At 45.0% G+C, this 15735-nt stretch overlaps 1 protein-coding gene across 1 annotated transcript in view; it reads left to right on the forward strand.

The window, feature by feature from the left end:
* The window catches only part of ANKH (ANKH inorganic pyrophosphate transport regulator), a 120670-nt gene that overhangs the window by 77653 nt on the left and 27282 nt on the right, over window positions 1-15735 (forward strand). The window contains exon 2 of the mRNA XM_056854604.1: window positions 8535-8751. Coding sequence (XP_056710582.1) covers window positions 8535-8751 — 217 coding nt within the window. The remainder of the gene's footprint in view (window positions 1-8534; window positions 8752-15735) is intronic.

A 15735-nucleotide genomic window follows, 5' to 3' on the forward strand; every position in this document is an offset into this window, starting at 1 on the left:
TATTGAGAGAGATTCACCAATTTTGGACCATATACTCATATGTCCTTGTCTAAGAATGTCAGCCAAGTTGAAGCACCCTTGGGGAGAGCTTCAAAGGTTGAGCTACAAACTATACACAATAACAAAATGATTGCCGTACATTTATTACAAGGTGTACACTATAAAATTGTTAAAAACACAGGGCTTGGAATACAGGCTACATATAAAAATATCAGTTATAAAATTCTTATACACAGTTGATATATATTCAATGTAAATGAACAATGCTAGTCCAGACTAGGGCTGTCGATTCGGTTTGGCCCGAACTGAAAAACAGCCGAATTTCCCCTGATTCGGTGGTTTTTAGTTCGGGACGAACCGAACTCAAAAATGGAGGGCAACGGGGGGGGGCGAGTTCAGCGAGTTCGGGAGTTCACAAATAAATCCGGCAAATTCGGCGGTCTGTAAGCAGCATAACCGTCAGTAAGCAGCATTCTCCTCCCCTGGCCAATCGGTGGCCAAGCTGGGTCTTCTTCTGGCCAATCAGTCAGGATTGAGTACTGGAGGAATCAGCTGGTGTGCGGCCTGGACGGGGAGAGAGAGAGAGAAAGGGAAATCCTTGTGTGTGTGTGTGTGTGGGGGGTGCTTGTGCACATTCACTCCTTTCTGTGGCTGCAGGGGGCGTATTTTTTGAGGTACAGACACAAAACTTTCAGCAGAGATTCAGACAAGCCTTCTTAAGAGACCACCCAAGTTTTGTAAACATTGGATCAGGGGGTCCCGAGATATGGGCTCCCCCCTTTTTTTCTTTCCATGGCTGCAGGGGGCGCATTTTTGGGGGTACAGACCCCAAACTTTCAGTGGAGCTTCAGATGAGCCTTCTTAAGATACCCCCCAAGTTTTGTAAACATTGGGTCAGGGGGTCTCGAGATATGGGCTCCACCCCTTTTCCCTCCCCCTTTTCCATTTCCATGGCTGCAGGGGGCGCTTTTTTGGGGATACAGCCCCCAAACTTTCAGCATAACTTCAGACAATCCTTCTTAAGATACCACCCAAGTTTTTTAACGATGGGTTCAGTGGGGGCAGAAATATCGGCTCCCCCGTGGCTGCAGGGGGCACATTTTTGGGGGTGCAGATCCCAAACTTTGAGCGGAGCTTCAGGCTTCTTAAGAGACCACCCAAGTTTTGTAAACATTGGGTCAGGGGGTCCCGAGATATGGGCTTTCCCCTTTCCCCTATTGGGATGAATGGATCAGCTGATCCTGTGCATCTCCAGAGCAAAACGTCCCATGCCTAATTGGAATCGTCTTGGATTACAAGTCTTCCCAAGCCCCTCCTGATGGAACAGACGACAGCCACAGTAAGACCCCTTTGGGGGCTTTAATCTATAATTTTTCTCCTGTGTGTGTGTGTGTGTGGGGGGGGAAGCAGAGTCTGTGTGTGTGGGGGGAGGGAGCAGTTTCTGTGGGTGGGGGGGAAGCCAAAGGGGGCTTTTGCCGGTTCTGCCTGGGGGTGTGTCCCCTCTCGAGTCTCTCTCTCCCTGGTTTGAGGGGGGGTTTCAGTTGTGTGTCTTCAGATTTTCCCTCATTCATAAGAGCGGTTAGATCTATTTGGATGCTTGCTCAAAACTTGTTTTCAAATGGTGACTTAAAGAATGCATTTGGAGTCCGATGCAAAAGGGGAAATTCCACCCCTGCTCATTATGCATAGCTAGCTGCCTCTGTCTCTTTCCATGGTTTGCAAACTCCCAGGTGTCAGGTGTTGCTTTGCACAGTTGCCAAGGTGTTGCTTACAAGGTTGTGTTGCTTTTGCTGTTGTGTTGCTTGCAGTTGTGCTGCAGTGCTTTGCAAACATATCAGCTGTTTGTCGGGGCTGGGAGCTTTGTGCGTGGGCGGCAAGCTCTGCTCAGAGATGCACATTAAGGGTGGGGGGGACCCCTTTCGGGGTCCATATCTCAGCCCCCCCTGACCCAATCTTTACAAAACTTAGGGGGTCTTTCAAGAAGCGTCCTTTGAAGCTCTGCTCAAAGTTTGGGACCTCTACCCCCAAAAATGCCTCCCAGAGCCGCGGAAAGGCGCGGTTGTGTTTTTAATGGCTTTATTCGGCCGAATTTTTTCCCCGAACGTTGAATTCCCGAATCTAAACGGGCCGAATTCAGCCGAATCCGAACTATACCGAATTTTTTTTAATTCAACAGCCCTAGTCCAGACACGTTTTGGCCTGAATAGGCCTCCCTCAGTGGTCATAAATACAGAAGGTTAAAAAAAAATCTGGAAATAAACCTTATGAGATATTTTCATCTGATATTTTGTGTGGCTTGATGTAAACTCTTAACCCAAATCATGGGTCTTGCCTCATGGACAGTTGCTGACACAATCTGATACAGAATTAACAATGCTTCCAGATGTAGGTACATCAACCTGTGATGAATCAAATTTGCCAATTATTTTGTTATAATGTAATTTGTAGCTCTCTCTACATATTTGGTTGAGTTTCCCCCCACTTTTTGGCTGTTCTCAAGCAACCTTGGGCCTGTAAAATGATGATTGGTACTAGAGCATTACAATGGAAGTGTGGGTGTGAAAAAGGGGAACAGAGTCGATCATACCTGCCTATTCCTCTCTAGCGGCTTTCTGCAAACCAGTTTCTAGGAGTTCAGCACCTTAGGTGTAAATGCATCTTCAGATATAAAGTATGAATGCATATGTTTGTGAGCATCTCTCCTCTACATAGGTACACTTGTAAGAAAGCACTGATTGGTTGCAGCTCCCTGCGGAGCAGATACTCCGCAGCAGAGCTGGGTTTCCCTCTGGCGACTGTGCGAAATTGTCCTGTGCATGTGGTAGAAGAAGCACCACACTGACATTCATATAGAAGTGTGCATGATCAGTAATTTTCCCTAGAAATGCTCGGTGGGGAGAAACCATGATTCTAACAGCGGTTTGTCACTTTGAGTATACTAAGACAACTAGAATTTCATCATCCTGGGCAGATGGCCAGAAATTGGGGATATAAAGCCAGAAACATATTGATGATTTCATTATAATCCTACATTCGGTGAAATCTGTATTTTTATACTATCTGAAGAGAAACCAGGGTATAAATCTGTATTTTTAAAGATAGTATTGTTCAAAGCAAGGTGTTCTCCATAGAAACCAGAGGCGTTTTGCCCTTGTCATGGTTTTGTTTAGAAGTTGCTTTCTGTCAAAGAGGAAGAACACTGCACATCTTTTTAAAAGGTACTCTACCATAGGTCCCTTTCTAACTAGTCGCATTCACAAAGGAAAGGCACCTTGCACATGCTCAGCGGTATTCAGTCCATAGTGCCAGAATATTTGAATGCAAACTTTTGCACCTCTCCTCGCAGGTGTATCCCATAATTACTGCAGGATGGTTTTCTCCAGTGATTATTCTGTTAGCTTCACCGGTGTACTATCACAGTAGTTGAACCAAAGTTTAAATCACAATTTATCTGGTTGTTATTATTGTTATTGTTATTGATTTTTACCCTGCCCCTTTCCCAACCAAGGTCGGGCTCAGGGCGGTTAGCAACCAATAAATGCATAAAGTTTAAAATAGATACACTATACAATGTATAGGTCAACATTTAGAATAATTTCCAGTGCTAACATTAAAATTCCAAGCAGCGCCCCTACTAATAACAGATGAACAAAGAGGACAACAAGGAGGAGGGAGAGGAAAGAGAAAGGGAGAAGGGGGGGAAGGAAAGGAAAACAGGGAAAGGAAAATCTAAAAGCCCAATCTTATGAAAGCCACTGTAGGATCAGGGCAGTTCATAGCTTCACGGGGTTGGGCCTGAGCAGTGAAATGTAAGCTGGATAGGAGACAAAGGGCAGGCAAGGTTGAAGAGAAAGGAATCGGAATTCTGGAGGGTTTTGGAAAAGATTAAATTGTTATTGTTTTATAGTATAACCTCATTGTGTGCTTTATCAAGATGGTTTCATAAATATAAAAGTGCTAGTGCAGGGGTGTCGATCTCAATTGGTACGAGAGCCGGATATGACATAAATGTCACTTGGCTGGGCCAGCCCATGCCTCGCCAGCCCAGATTGAGAGTGGGGGGTGGCTGCCTCGGCTGGCTCATGGGCTGGTCAAGAGCTCTCAAGGGGACAGATCAGGACCACGGGCCTTATGTTTGACATCCCTGTGCTAGAGCGTTGAGGTCCATCCCCACTCTTTGCCTCTTGGACTTCCTAGAAAATAACCCATGCTTGTCCTGGCAGGATCAGAAGACCAGTACTGCTGTCCAACTCCAGAGTAGGTGCAAACACAGCTACTAAAATGCTAATACCTGTAACAAGTAGGGTTGCCAGGTTGGGAAATACCTGGAGATTTGGGGGCGGAGCACCAGCTCTAGGGAAAAATACACATAAAGCAAATTACACACTATTTTGTGCAAATTGTACTTACTAAATGAGTAGAGTACAGAACGCTCTTACAATATGAAACACAAATTGAACAACGAAACAAATACAGGTTGCATCACCATATATCTCAGTATAAAACTCAAAAGAGTGCAAACGCCCTGGTCTCAGCCTGACCTAAATAACAAAAGCAAAAAGTGCTACTAAAACAAAGTTCATCAAGGAGGTTGGCAACCCTAATCACAAGGCCCTGCTGTGACTTGTGTTTTTGCCACACAGGGAGAATTTGCCAGTGCTGGAAATGGGGTTGCTTATAACCTAAGACATAACAAAGGAATTTCTTCTACACTCATGAACATCTCCTTGGGCCTTCCTGAGAGCTGTGAAGTTTTCTAGAGTTGTCTAGAATCTCGGCCGAAGTCCTTTAATTGCATCTCCTACAGAGATACCCCCATCTCCTCCATCACACTATGTAGGAATCTTATTTCAGGCCCGAGCTGTCATAAGTAGAGTTCAGTCTGGTTTCCATTTTACGGTATTCATATCCATAGGGAGATTTCTGACATTTACTCATTACATTGGGATAACAGTTTATTTTTGGCAATGGTGCACTAAGATGCTTACCACAGTCATTCTTCCTGGCATGCAGACTTTCTCTGGTTGGCTGGTCCTCTTCCCAGACAATAACTAATTCATTACTTTAATCTACGTCATGGAATGACTTTGCAACACCAAGTCTGCATCCAAAGGTGTGGGTTTGTTTGTTTTCTTTTTCTTTTAGCAAATGGGTACAAAAAAAGTTTGGGGGAAAAAAGTTAGGCCTGTAATCTTTAATTGGTTCAAGTGATACTTTAATTGGTATAATTGCAGTAGGGGCTGACTTTATTCATCGGCCTTTTATGCATGGCCGTTTCCCTTGCAGTCACCCCTCCGAGGACTTCGGGTCTTTGTGTTGATTATTCACGGCGTTTCCGACCATCAGAGGTCACCTTACTCTCCCCCTGCGTTTCCCTGCATTTTGACCACGTTTTCAAATTCGAGTTAAAACAGGCCACTGAAAACATGGGCTAAGCCACACCAATTTGTCTTACTGATCCCACAGTTTTTGAAACTACACAAGGCAATGTACATGAACAGCTTTGTGATATAGGAACTTCTCATCAGTGGAAAAGTGACACATCCTTTAGTCCTGGATCCACAATATGTGTGTGTGTAAAGTGCCGTCAAGTCGCAGCCGACTTATGGCAACCCCTTTTGGGGTTTTCATGGCAAGAGACTTAACAGAGGTGGTTTGCCACCACAATAGACCGCTGCAAATATGTGTGTGGTGTGTGTATAGAGAATGTTGTTGTTTCTTAGTGTTTCAGTTCACGATTGCTTTAGGTTTTTCTTGGGTAGACATTCCAATGTTGGGATATTTTTCCTGTGGCTGCCATTTTTCAAGATGGTGGATATGTAGGGTTGCCAACCTCCAGGTGGTGGCTGGAGATCTCCCGCTATTACAACGGATCTCCAGGTGACAGAGATCAGTTCTCCTGGAGAAAATGCCCACTTTGGCAATTGGACTCTATGGCATTGAAGTTCCTCCCTCCCCAAACCAAGCCCTCCTCAAACTCCGCCCCCCCTTCAAAATCTCCAGGTATTTCCCAACCCAGAGCTGGCAGCCCTATGGACATGGTTATTTCAAGATTTAAAATTAACGTAGGACGCTCATCTTGGTATGTTGTCTGAAGAAGTAATCTCTTTTGTCCATTCAAAATCTGCTACCAGTTGTGTGATTGTGTTCACATGGTCTAATATTATGAAAGAAAAATGTCTCTGTTCACTCTCTACTATGCAGAATGTCCCGAAACCTTCATCGCATCTACCCTTAGTCACTGTTTGCTCCCTTAATTTTAAAAAGCCAAAAGCATTTTAGCTTTTCCTCAGGAAGAATGTGCTTCTTCCGTTGTATGTGATCCAGTTACTTGGGAGTTTCGAACTAGCTTTTTTATTTTTGGAAACTCAGGGGCAGCCAGAGGTGAAAGTCTCTCTGCAGCATCTTGCAGCCAAATTTGGATTTCGGGCTTTCTTCTTTGGATGCAACTTTCTTCAACCCCGGTGACACTTCTGCTGCTTTTGGCAAAACATGGTTATTAGAGTCAGTCGTTTTCATGACGTTGTCCGTTCTCTCACACTTTATCCCGTTTAGTGTAGATTTCTTAAATCATCTCTTTTATCTAGATAATCAGAGCCTGAGAAGATTGTGTCAGAGGAACACACAAGCCGATGACAGAACACCAGCCTTTTGGTGATAAATTCACCTTCACTTCCTTCGATAGTTAATCATATTTTTGACAGGAAGGGAAATGCCTGCAGTGGTAAATTGCGGGTACAATATCCATAGCTTTGTTTGCATATGTGAGAAGAAATCTTAGGAAGCATAAGTGCTTTAAAAAATTTTTTTTGGATGTGGTTACATTTATTGCCACTGTTTCTCCAGACAGATAACGAAAGGAAAGAAAAATAATTGCCGTTAGCAAACGTAGTAGGTGTCTTAATTATTTTATTTTATTTTAAGGCTGACAAGGCTACAGGGAAGAGGCCTTGAGGGGAAAAGATAAGAGTCCTTTCTCCAGCTGGGTGCAGATCCTGTAGAATCCTGTAGGATGGTTATTTTATATCTTGCTTTATGGCGGCTTTATGCAGAAGAGCCCCCAAAATTGAACACAGCAACATTAAAATATTTCCAATAAAACAGAGATAAGCTGAGCGCCAGACAGAAATCAACACATAGATACTGAGTATGTGCCATGTTTCTGTGTGAACTCTCACGTGGGTATTTTAGGGGCAGGAAAACTTTGAACGCTCCCCCACCACCACTTCTTCCAAGTGGCAAACAAAACAACTATCCTGGAACTGGGAGGTAGAATTTTGTCTGATTTGATGGTAGGGTTGCCAACCTCCAGGTACTAGCTGGAGATCTCCTGCTTTACAACTGATCTCCAGCCAATAGAGATCAGTTCACCTGGAGAACGTGGCCGCTTTAGCGATTGGACTCTATGGCATTGAAGTTCCTCCACTCCACAAACCCCACCGTCCTCAGGCTCCGCCCCCAAAATCGCCAGGTATTTCCCAACCTGGAGCTGGCAACCCTATTTGATGGTGATATGGGGTGGGCTCTTCAGAATATGACTGCTGGGTTTGGTTGTGAGGTCAATCATTAGGGTTGCCAGCTCCGGGTTGGGAAATTCCTGGAGATTTGGAGGTTGAGCCTTGGGGACATTGGGGTTTGGGGAGGGGACCTCGGCAGAGTATGATGCCAAAGAGTCCACCCTCCAAAGCAGCCATTTCCTCCAGGGGAACTGATCTCTGTTGTCTGGATATCAGTTGTAATTCCATGTCCCACCTGGAGATTGGCAACTCTATCAATAATTATAATCATTATAAATATTTTTAAGGCCCCAATCCAATCATAATCACCTTGCAGCTACATGGGAGTCTGGATGGGGATAGATCAAATCAAGACACAATTCATTCAGTTCAACAAGGCCCAGATTGAGCTATCATCAAATAATAAAATAGTAATTTCTTTATTGTGTGCACAAATTCATAAAAAAATTAAAAACCAAAGCCTCACAGAGGTATTAAGGTCACCATATATAAAAATATGTACACTTTAGTAACACACATAAACCACTGAACCAGATGTGTCTTGGCCCTACAAGGATAAGTCTACAGTTATTTTTCAATTCAGAGCAGGCTGCATGCAAAAGTTTATATTCTTGTAATGATAAGGGCTCCAAAAGAAAATTTCTCATTGTCTTCCCACTTGTGGGTGAAGACTTCCACATTGTTTGGAGTTCCGTTATTGACTTTCATGACCCTCCTTCCAGTTCAAGTTATAAATTTGCTTTGTAAATATTGTTTTGTTATGATTGCTGCCTAGGGGAATCTAAGTGGGATGGATAAGTGGCGTTGAAATGTTTTACATATATCAAATAAATAAATATCTGCGGTAGCTCTAATAAATTAAAAAATATATTAGGGCTATTAGTTTTATCATGCATGCATGTATTTATTATTTGTCATCGCTCTGTAGCACAGTAGACTAGTACTTTCTGTCCTTTTGAGTTTTTGAAAATCCTTAGTGTGTATTACACTTTATTTTCCTCTGCTTTTGATCCACAGGCCTTAAATAGAGGTATCGCGGCCGTCAAAGAAGATGCTGTAGAAATGCTCGCCAGCTATGGGTTGGCCTACTCCCTCATGAAGTTCTTCACCGGTCCAATGAGTGACTTCAAAAATGTGGGGCTGGTGTTTGTCAACAGTAAAAGAGACAGAACCAAAGCAGTTTTGTGCATGGTTGTGGCTGGTGCGGTGGCTGCTGTATTTCACACTTTGATAGGTAAGTCCTCCTACCTGTTGTAGGTCTATTGCTTGCATAGACCAGTTGATCGTTTTCCTCCCTCTGTGTTGTAAAACTTGCCTTTCTACTAGGGTTGCCAGGTCCCTCTTCGCCACTGGTGGGAGGTTTTTGGGGTGGAGCCTGAGGAGGGCGGGGTTTGGGGAGGGGAGGGGCTTCAATGCCATAGAATTCAATTGCCAAAGTGGCCATTTTCTCCAGGTGAACTGATCTCTGATGGCTGAAGATCTCCTGCCACTACCTGGAGGTTGGCAACCCTACTTCCTACATATATGTTCATTTTGGTTTTTAAGGGACTGGGTAGGGTCTTAGGGCTAGATTGCTTAGGATTTTATGACACAAAATGCAATCTGTTGCTTGATGTCTCCTACATAGGGTTGCTAACCTCCAGGTAGTGGCTGGGGATCTCCTGCTATTACAACTGATCTCCAGCCAATAGCGATAGGTTCACCTGGAGAAAATGGCTGCTTTGGAAGTTGGGCTGTATGGCATTGAAGTCCCTCCCCTCTACAACCCCCGCCTTCCTAAGGCTCCACCCCCAAAAACCTCCCACCAGTGGCAAAGAGGGACCTGGCAACCCTACTCCTACAGGACCTTGTCCCGCTGGTCCATGTGCTGACTTACTCATAAGCAGTGTTGTGGGACAGTGACAGGTTGGCAGGAAACAGGACACGCAGCTGAACTTCAGAAACTCAGTCTTGTCCAACTTGGATAGGGTTGCCAAATCTGGGTCTGGAGATGTGGAGGGTGGAGCCTGGGGAGGGCGTGGTTTGTGGAAGAGCGGGACCACCTCCGTGGGCTACTATGCCATAGAGTCCACCCTCCAAAGCAGCCATTTTCTCCAGGGGAACTGATCTCTGTCGTCTGGAGATCAATTGTAATAGCGGGTAATCTCCAGGCCCCACCTGGAGGTAGGCAAGCCTAATTATGAAGCAAAAAGCAATAAACATTTTATTAGCGGATAAATTCTACAAATTTGGCAGCTGAACAAAAGCCGAATGAAGAAACTCAGGAAAAGGTATTAAATATTCATGGGAGCTGAATGAGACCCTTGCTTGGACTCTAGTCAGCCAAATCTGCTTGGAGACATGTTGCCTGTCCAGAACTATAGAACATATGAACATAAGAAAGACCCTTCTGGATCAGACCCAGGCCCACCAAGTCCAGCAGTCTGTTCACACAATGGCCAACCAGCTGCCTCTAGGAAGCCCACAAACAAGACGACTGCAGCAGCAGCATTATCCTGCCTGTGTTCCAGAGCATCTAATAGAATAGGCATGCTCCTCTGAACCTGGAGAGAATAGGGATGCATCATGACTAGTAGCCATTTTGACTAGTAGCCATGGATATCCCTCTCCTCCATGAACATGCCCACTCTCCTCTTAAAGCTTTCCAAGTTGGCAGCCATCACCACATCCTGGGGCAGGGAGTTCCACAATTTAACTATGCATTGTGTGAGGAAATATTCCTTTTATCTGTTTTGAATCTCTCACCCTCCAGCTTCAGCAGATGACCCCGCGTTCTAGCATTATGAGAGAGGAAGAAAAGCTTCTCCCTGTCCACTCACTCCATGCCATGCATAATTTTATAGACCTCTGTCATGTCTCCCCTTAACCGCTTCCTTTCCAAGCTAAACAGCCCTAAGTGTTTTAAGCACTCCTCATAGGGCAGTTGCTCTAGTCTCCTGATCATTTTGGTTGCTCTTTCTGCACCTTCTCAAGCTGTGCAATATCCTTTTTGAGGTGTGGTGACCAGAACTGTGCACAATATTCCAGGTATGGTCTCACCATACATTTGTACAAGGGCAGTATGATAGCAGCAGTTTTATCCTCTTGAGCATTTGCTAGGACAAAAAGATTAACATTTTCCCCATTTTCCACGCGGGATCTCGCCCCCCCCCCCCACTGTCTGTTTCTGCCACACCTCCCTTCTATACCTGATAATACAACATCGCCCAAAACACTCCCACTTATAATTTGTTCCGGCTTTCTAACCTGCTGTAGGGCTCGAGGCAGGCAGATTCCTGAATAAAACACTACAATGAGTGAACGATTTGACACTAAGCAAAGTATTGTGTTCGGTACTAGATGGTGTCATGGATTCTGGAAGCATCCCGACTCCTGCCTAATATTACAGTCACAATGACCGCACTGCTTTTTTAACTCATGTCTGTATGAAGCCTGCAAGGAGAGGAAGAACTGAATCTGTTGCGACGCCGTAGCTGGCACTAGTAAGCACAATGTTCTTCTGGGTGCAAAGAAGGAAAGTAGAAATGACAAGGGGTTTTTGCTTCATCCAGACTCCTCACCACAACTGAGCCTCTCAAACCATTCACACTGTCAGGCCTTTTGCCTTTTAGCTGGAGTAAATGCTCTTGACATGAGTTAGGCCAGGTTTTGGCTACACGTCGAGTCCTTGGTTCTCATGCCTGTGAACGTCCTGTTTACTGCCGCTGTGGTATTGTTTAGTCTGTCTTCCTGGGAACCGCTTATCTCGGGGTTGCCTAGCGATGTTTACCTTTTCAGCCCGTAGTGCCTTTAAGCATGTAACTTGCCTGTTACATGTTCGCCATTATCAGCCTAATGTCAGGATCAGGCTGTCTGTCCCTAGCACCCCATAAGCAAACTCATCCAGACAGGTAGCTCTGAAGCAGTAATACTTTATTAGGATCAAAAAGACAGATTAAAGAACTGACTACCTACTTGCCGAATTCTTCTCTAAGTTCTGTTTTGTTTTAAAGCATGTGCCCGGCAAGCAGAATCAGTTGGCAGATGCGCTTTCTCGACTCTCCCAGTAGCAGAGCAAGGTGGATCGTCCCACAGACTCGCTATTTACTCCCGAGCAGCAGGGGAATTTGCCTAGCCTGGCCGTTCTTACTCGCTCCCAAGCACGAGAATCCCCTCCCTTGGAAGGGATTCCGGACTCATTCAAAACTGCCTTGTCTCAAGCCTGCCAGGCAGAGGGAGCAAATAGTCTGCCCAACAAAATGACTCAGCGGGGGGAGTTCTGGTTTAAAGAAAATAAACTGTACGTTCCTGTTTCTCTTCGGAGGAAGGTGATGGATCAGGGCCATGGTTCCAAGGTGGCAGGGCATTTTGGTTTTGTTAAAACCCTGCATATTATGTGCAGGCAGTTCTGGTGGCCAGGGATGAGAACGGACTTGGATTCTTTTCTTCGCAGTTGCCCCACTTGTGCAACAGCTAAAAGGGTGGTGGGGAAGCCACCCGGACTTTTGAAGCCTTTGGAAACACCTTCGGCTCCCTGGGAAGTTATTGCCATGGATTTTGTCACGGATCGTCCTCCCAGCCGGGGGAAGATGGTACTATGGGTGGTCACAGACCTTTTTTCAAAACAGGTTCATTTGGTTCCTTGCATGGGACTTCCCACGGCTCAAAAACTCGCTCGATTGTTTGTATCGCATGTCTTCAAATATCACAGTTTTCTGTGCAAGATGATTTCGGATCGGGGCCCACAATTCGTAGCAAAATTTTGGAAAGCTTTTCTTGAGTTGGTGGGGGTGAAACAAGGGTTATCCAGTGCCTATCATCCCCAGACCGATGGTCAGACTGAGCGTGAATGTTATTTGTGATGCTAAACTACCATCAAGATGATTGGGTGGATCTCTTGCCATTTGCTGAGTATGCTTATAATAATGCCTCCCATCAGTCCACTGGTTTCAGCCCGTTTCAGGTAGTGTATGGAAAAGACTTCGGGCCGTTTGGGAGTGTGTATCGTTCAGGGGGGGGGCGCCGATGCTGAAGTGGCTGAACGATGGGTGAACGTGGTGCAAAATACTTGGCCCTGGTTACAGAAAAATTTGGAACGGGCCAAGCGCAAGTACAAAGCTCAAGCAGACAAACACCGATCTCTGGGGTGGGACATCAAGGTGGGGGACCAGGTATATCTGTCCACTAAAAACCTTCGCTCCCTACGCCCGTGTAAAAAACTCAGTGAGAAGTATGTGGGACCCTTCCCAGTCTCACAGCTCATAAATGAAGTCACAGTAGAACTCAGCCTTCCGCAGTCCCTGAGGGGCATCCATCCAGTGTTTGATATCAGTTTGCTAAAGAGATACGTGCACGCACCAGAATGGCATCCCAATCCTGCTGCCGAGCCCCCAGTGTTGGTGGGGGGAAAGGAACATTTCGAAGTTTCCAAGATCCTAGATTCCCGGGTCCGCAATAAGGTTCTTTACTACCTGGTTCGCTGGAAACACTTGGGTCCTGGTCATGATGAGTGGGTGGCTGAGCACCATGTGACTGCCCCCCATCTGGTTTGCCATTTTCACGATGCTTACCCCCAAAAACCTCGCCCGGTTGCTGGGAGGGGGGGCCATAGGGGGAGCAGAATGTCAGGACTTTTGCCTTTTAGCTGGAGTAAAGGCTCTTGACATGAGTTAGGCCAGGTTTTGGCTACACGTCGAGTCCTTGGTTCTCATGCCTGTGAACGTCTGTGTACAGTTTCGCTTGTCCTGTTTACTGCAGCTGTGGTATTGTTTAGTCTGTCTTCCTGGGAACCGCTCATCTCGGGGTTGCCTAGCGATGTTTACCTTTTCAGCCCATAGTGCCTTTAAGCATGTAACTTGCCTGTGTTCGCCATTATCAGCCTTACCTGCCTGTAGGTAGTCAGTTCTTTAATCTGTCTTTTGGCTCCTAATGAAGTATTACTGCTTCAGAGCTACCTGTCTGGATGAGTTTGCTTATGGGGTGCTAGGGACAGACGCCTGATCCTGACACACATGTCTGCCGCCCCACATACCTCCCAAAAACTCAGTGTGAGGCTGCCCACTGCCTGAACAGGAAAAACAACTGCAGGCTGTGCCCTGTGTGTGTGTGTGTGTGTGTGTGTGTGTGTGTGTGTGTGAGAAAGAGAACGGGACATTTCCCACCGGTCACCCCCGTCGACTGCTTCGAAGCTTCCTTTTGATTATGCATGCCTTTTCCGCCCGTCAGAGGTCGCCTCGCTCTCCCCATGCGTTTTGCCTGTGTTTCCCAGAGGCTGTTTTAGCCAAAATCTGGCATGCAGGAGAAAACTCCAGGTGGAAAACTCTACCTATGAGGTGGCCACGTAGTTTAAGACGCCATCTTGCTAAATGCAACTGGGATTGATGTTTTAATTTATATGTTTTAATTGTATATTTTATACTTGTATTTATACTTATTCTTGTATTCTATTATTGTTGGAAGCTGCCCTGAGCCCAGCTTGGCTAGGAAAGGGTGGGGTATAAAGATCATAATTTTTTTTCCAAAAATGCTGGGAAAGTAAATTCTTAACTATCATTCGGAAAACTCTGCGCCCCACGTAGACGAACTCTGTGTCCCACCAGTGGTATGTGTACCACTAGTTGAGAACCACTGATCTAGCTGATGGTTGAGACCAATCCTCTTTTTGAATTGGCCCAATAGGAAAACTCTCACATTATAACGTCAACATACATGCCAGTGATATTATGTACGTACAGTAATGTGCAGATCTGCCCCAAGTCCCAGTTTTGTGTTTAGGCTGCATCATAGGTACAGTTGGATTCTGAGTATCATCCTCCTCCTCTTCTTAGGATGATGCAGGTCACTTACCTTGTTATTAAAATGATTGTAATAATATATTCTTACCTCTTCTTAAGCCTTACATAATGATGGTATCCTCAATGCAAGCTTTGCATGACATAGCAAAATCTGTTATTGGTGCTAAGCTACCTGAGTATTTTCTTCTCAAAACTAGTAGAAAGAAAAAAAATGTTTTTCACATATGTTTGGATTTTACCATTTTGCATTCATGTCTTGAAGTCACATTTGACCTACGTGGTGAGTTTAACGAGGGACCGCCATGTCTGTGGGACCGATCCATTCTCCCAAAGTAGGTTAGTTTGAGCAAATTAAGGGAATGCAGCCTTGTGTTCCTGTGCCCCTCTCAACTGCCACCTCTGCATTATGTAAGCCTTCAGAAGTCTTTCAGATTTGCCACCAAGCCTATGAAATTGTGTCTGGGAAAACACTTTTGTCCAGAGTAACTTGAGAAGATTTGGCAATATTCAGTTACTTGATAAGGTCTTTGGAAACAAACAGTAATAACCTAATCAAGGAGGACTTTCTTTAGGTGATGCAATGATGAAGTCAGCTGGATTAAACGTAATCCTCCAGAGGTTAGGCTGGAGATCTGTTCACGTTCATAAATACCTTCTGCAAAATTGCAGGGAAAATCTAATAAAACCCCAAGACCACTGTTTAGAGCTATCCAGTTTTGTTCTTAAAGAGAGGAAAGCAGATACTGCAACCTATTATTATTATAGCTTACAATTTCGTATTGTAATGATCAGGGATGAACACATGAAGCTGCCTTATACTGAATCAGACCCCCCTCGGTCCATCAAAGCCAGTATTGCCTACACAGACCAGCAGCGGCTCTCCAGGGTCTCAGGCAGAGGACTTTCACATCACCTACGTGCCTGGTCTCTTTAATGAAGATGTTGGGGATTGAACCTGGGACCTTCTTCAGGCCAAGCAGATGCTCTACCACTGAGCCACAGCCCCTCCCCTAAAATTGTATCCACCAATTTTGGCTGACCTTGATTTCCCTGGAATACACAGAGGACTTCAGCAAGTCTTTGATCATGTCAGTATTTTAAATCTCATAAAATATTCTAATGCATAATGATAACATGCAAGAGAGGAACATATTGAAAAACAAAGTTGTCTGTTTGGAACATTTCAATCCTAGTTTCTGCCCTGGAGATGTAACTTTGAATTTAGCCAATAGAAAGCCAGACAAGAAGCTAAAGAGGAAAAAGTAGGCTTGATAAAGTTGAAGGTTAAGGAGAGGTAGAAGAAAGAGCTATGGAAAGAAAGGGTATGCACTCAGATATATCTGGTCCAAAAATATATCCAGAAAATTCTGGGTATATTCTGGAACTGGATACACATTAAAGAATCACAGTCAGTACCAGTATCCCAATCCCGAATATTCCTGGAA

The sequence above is a fragment of the Euleptes europaea genome, chromosome 8 (genome assembly GCF_029931775.1).
Source record: "Euleptes europaea isolate rEulEur1 chromosome 8, rEulEur1.hap1, whole genome shotgun sequence".
Classification (NCBI taxonomy): domain Eukaryota; kingdom Metazoa; phylum Chordata; class Lepidosauria; order Squamata; family Sphaerodactylidae; genus Euleptes; species Euleptes europaea.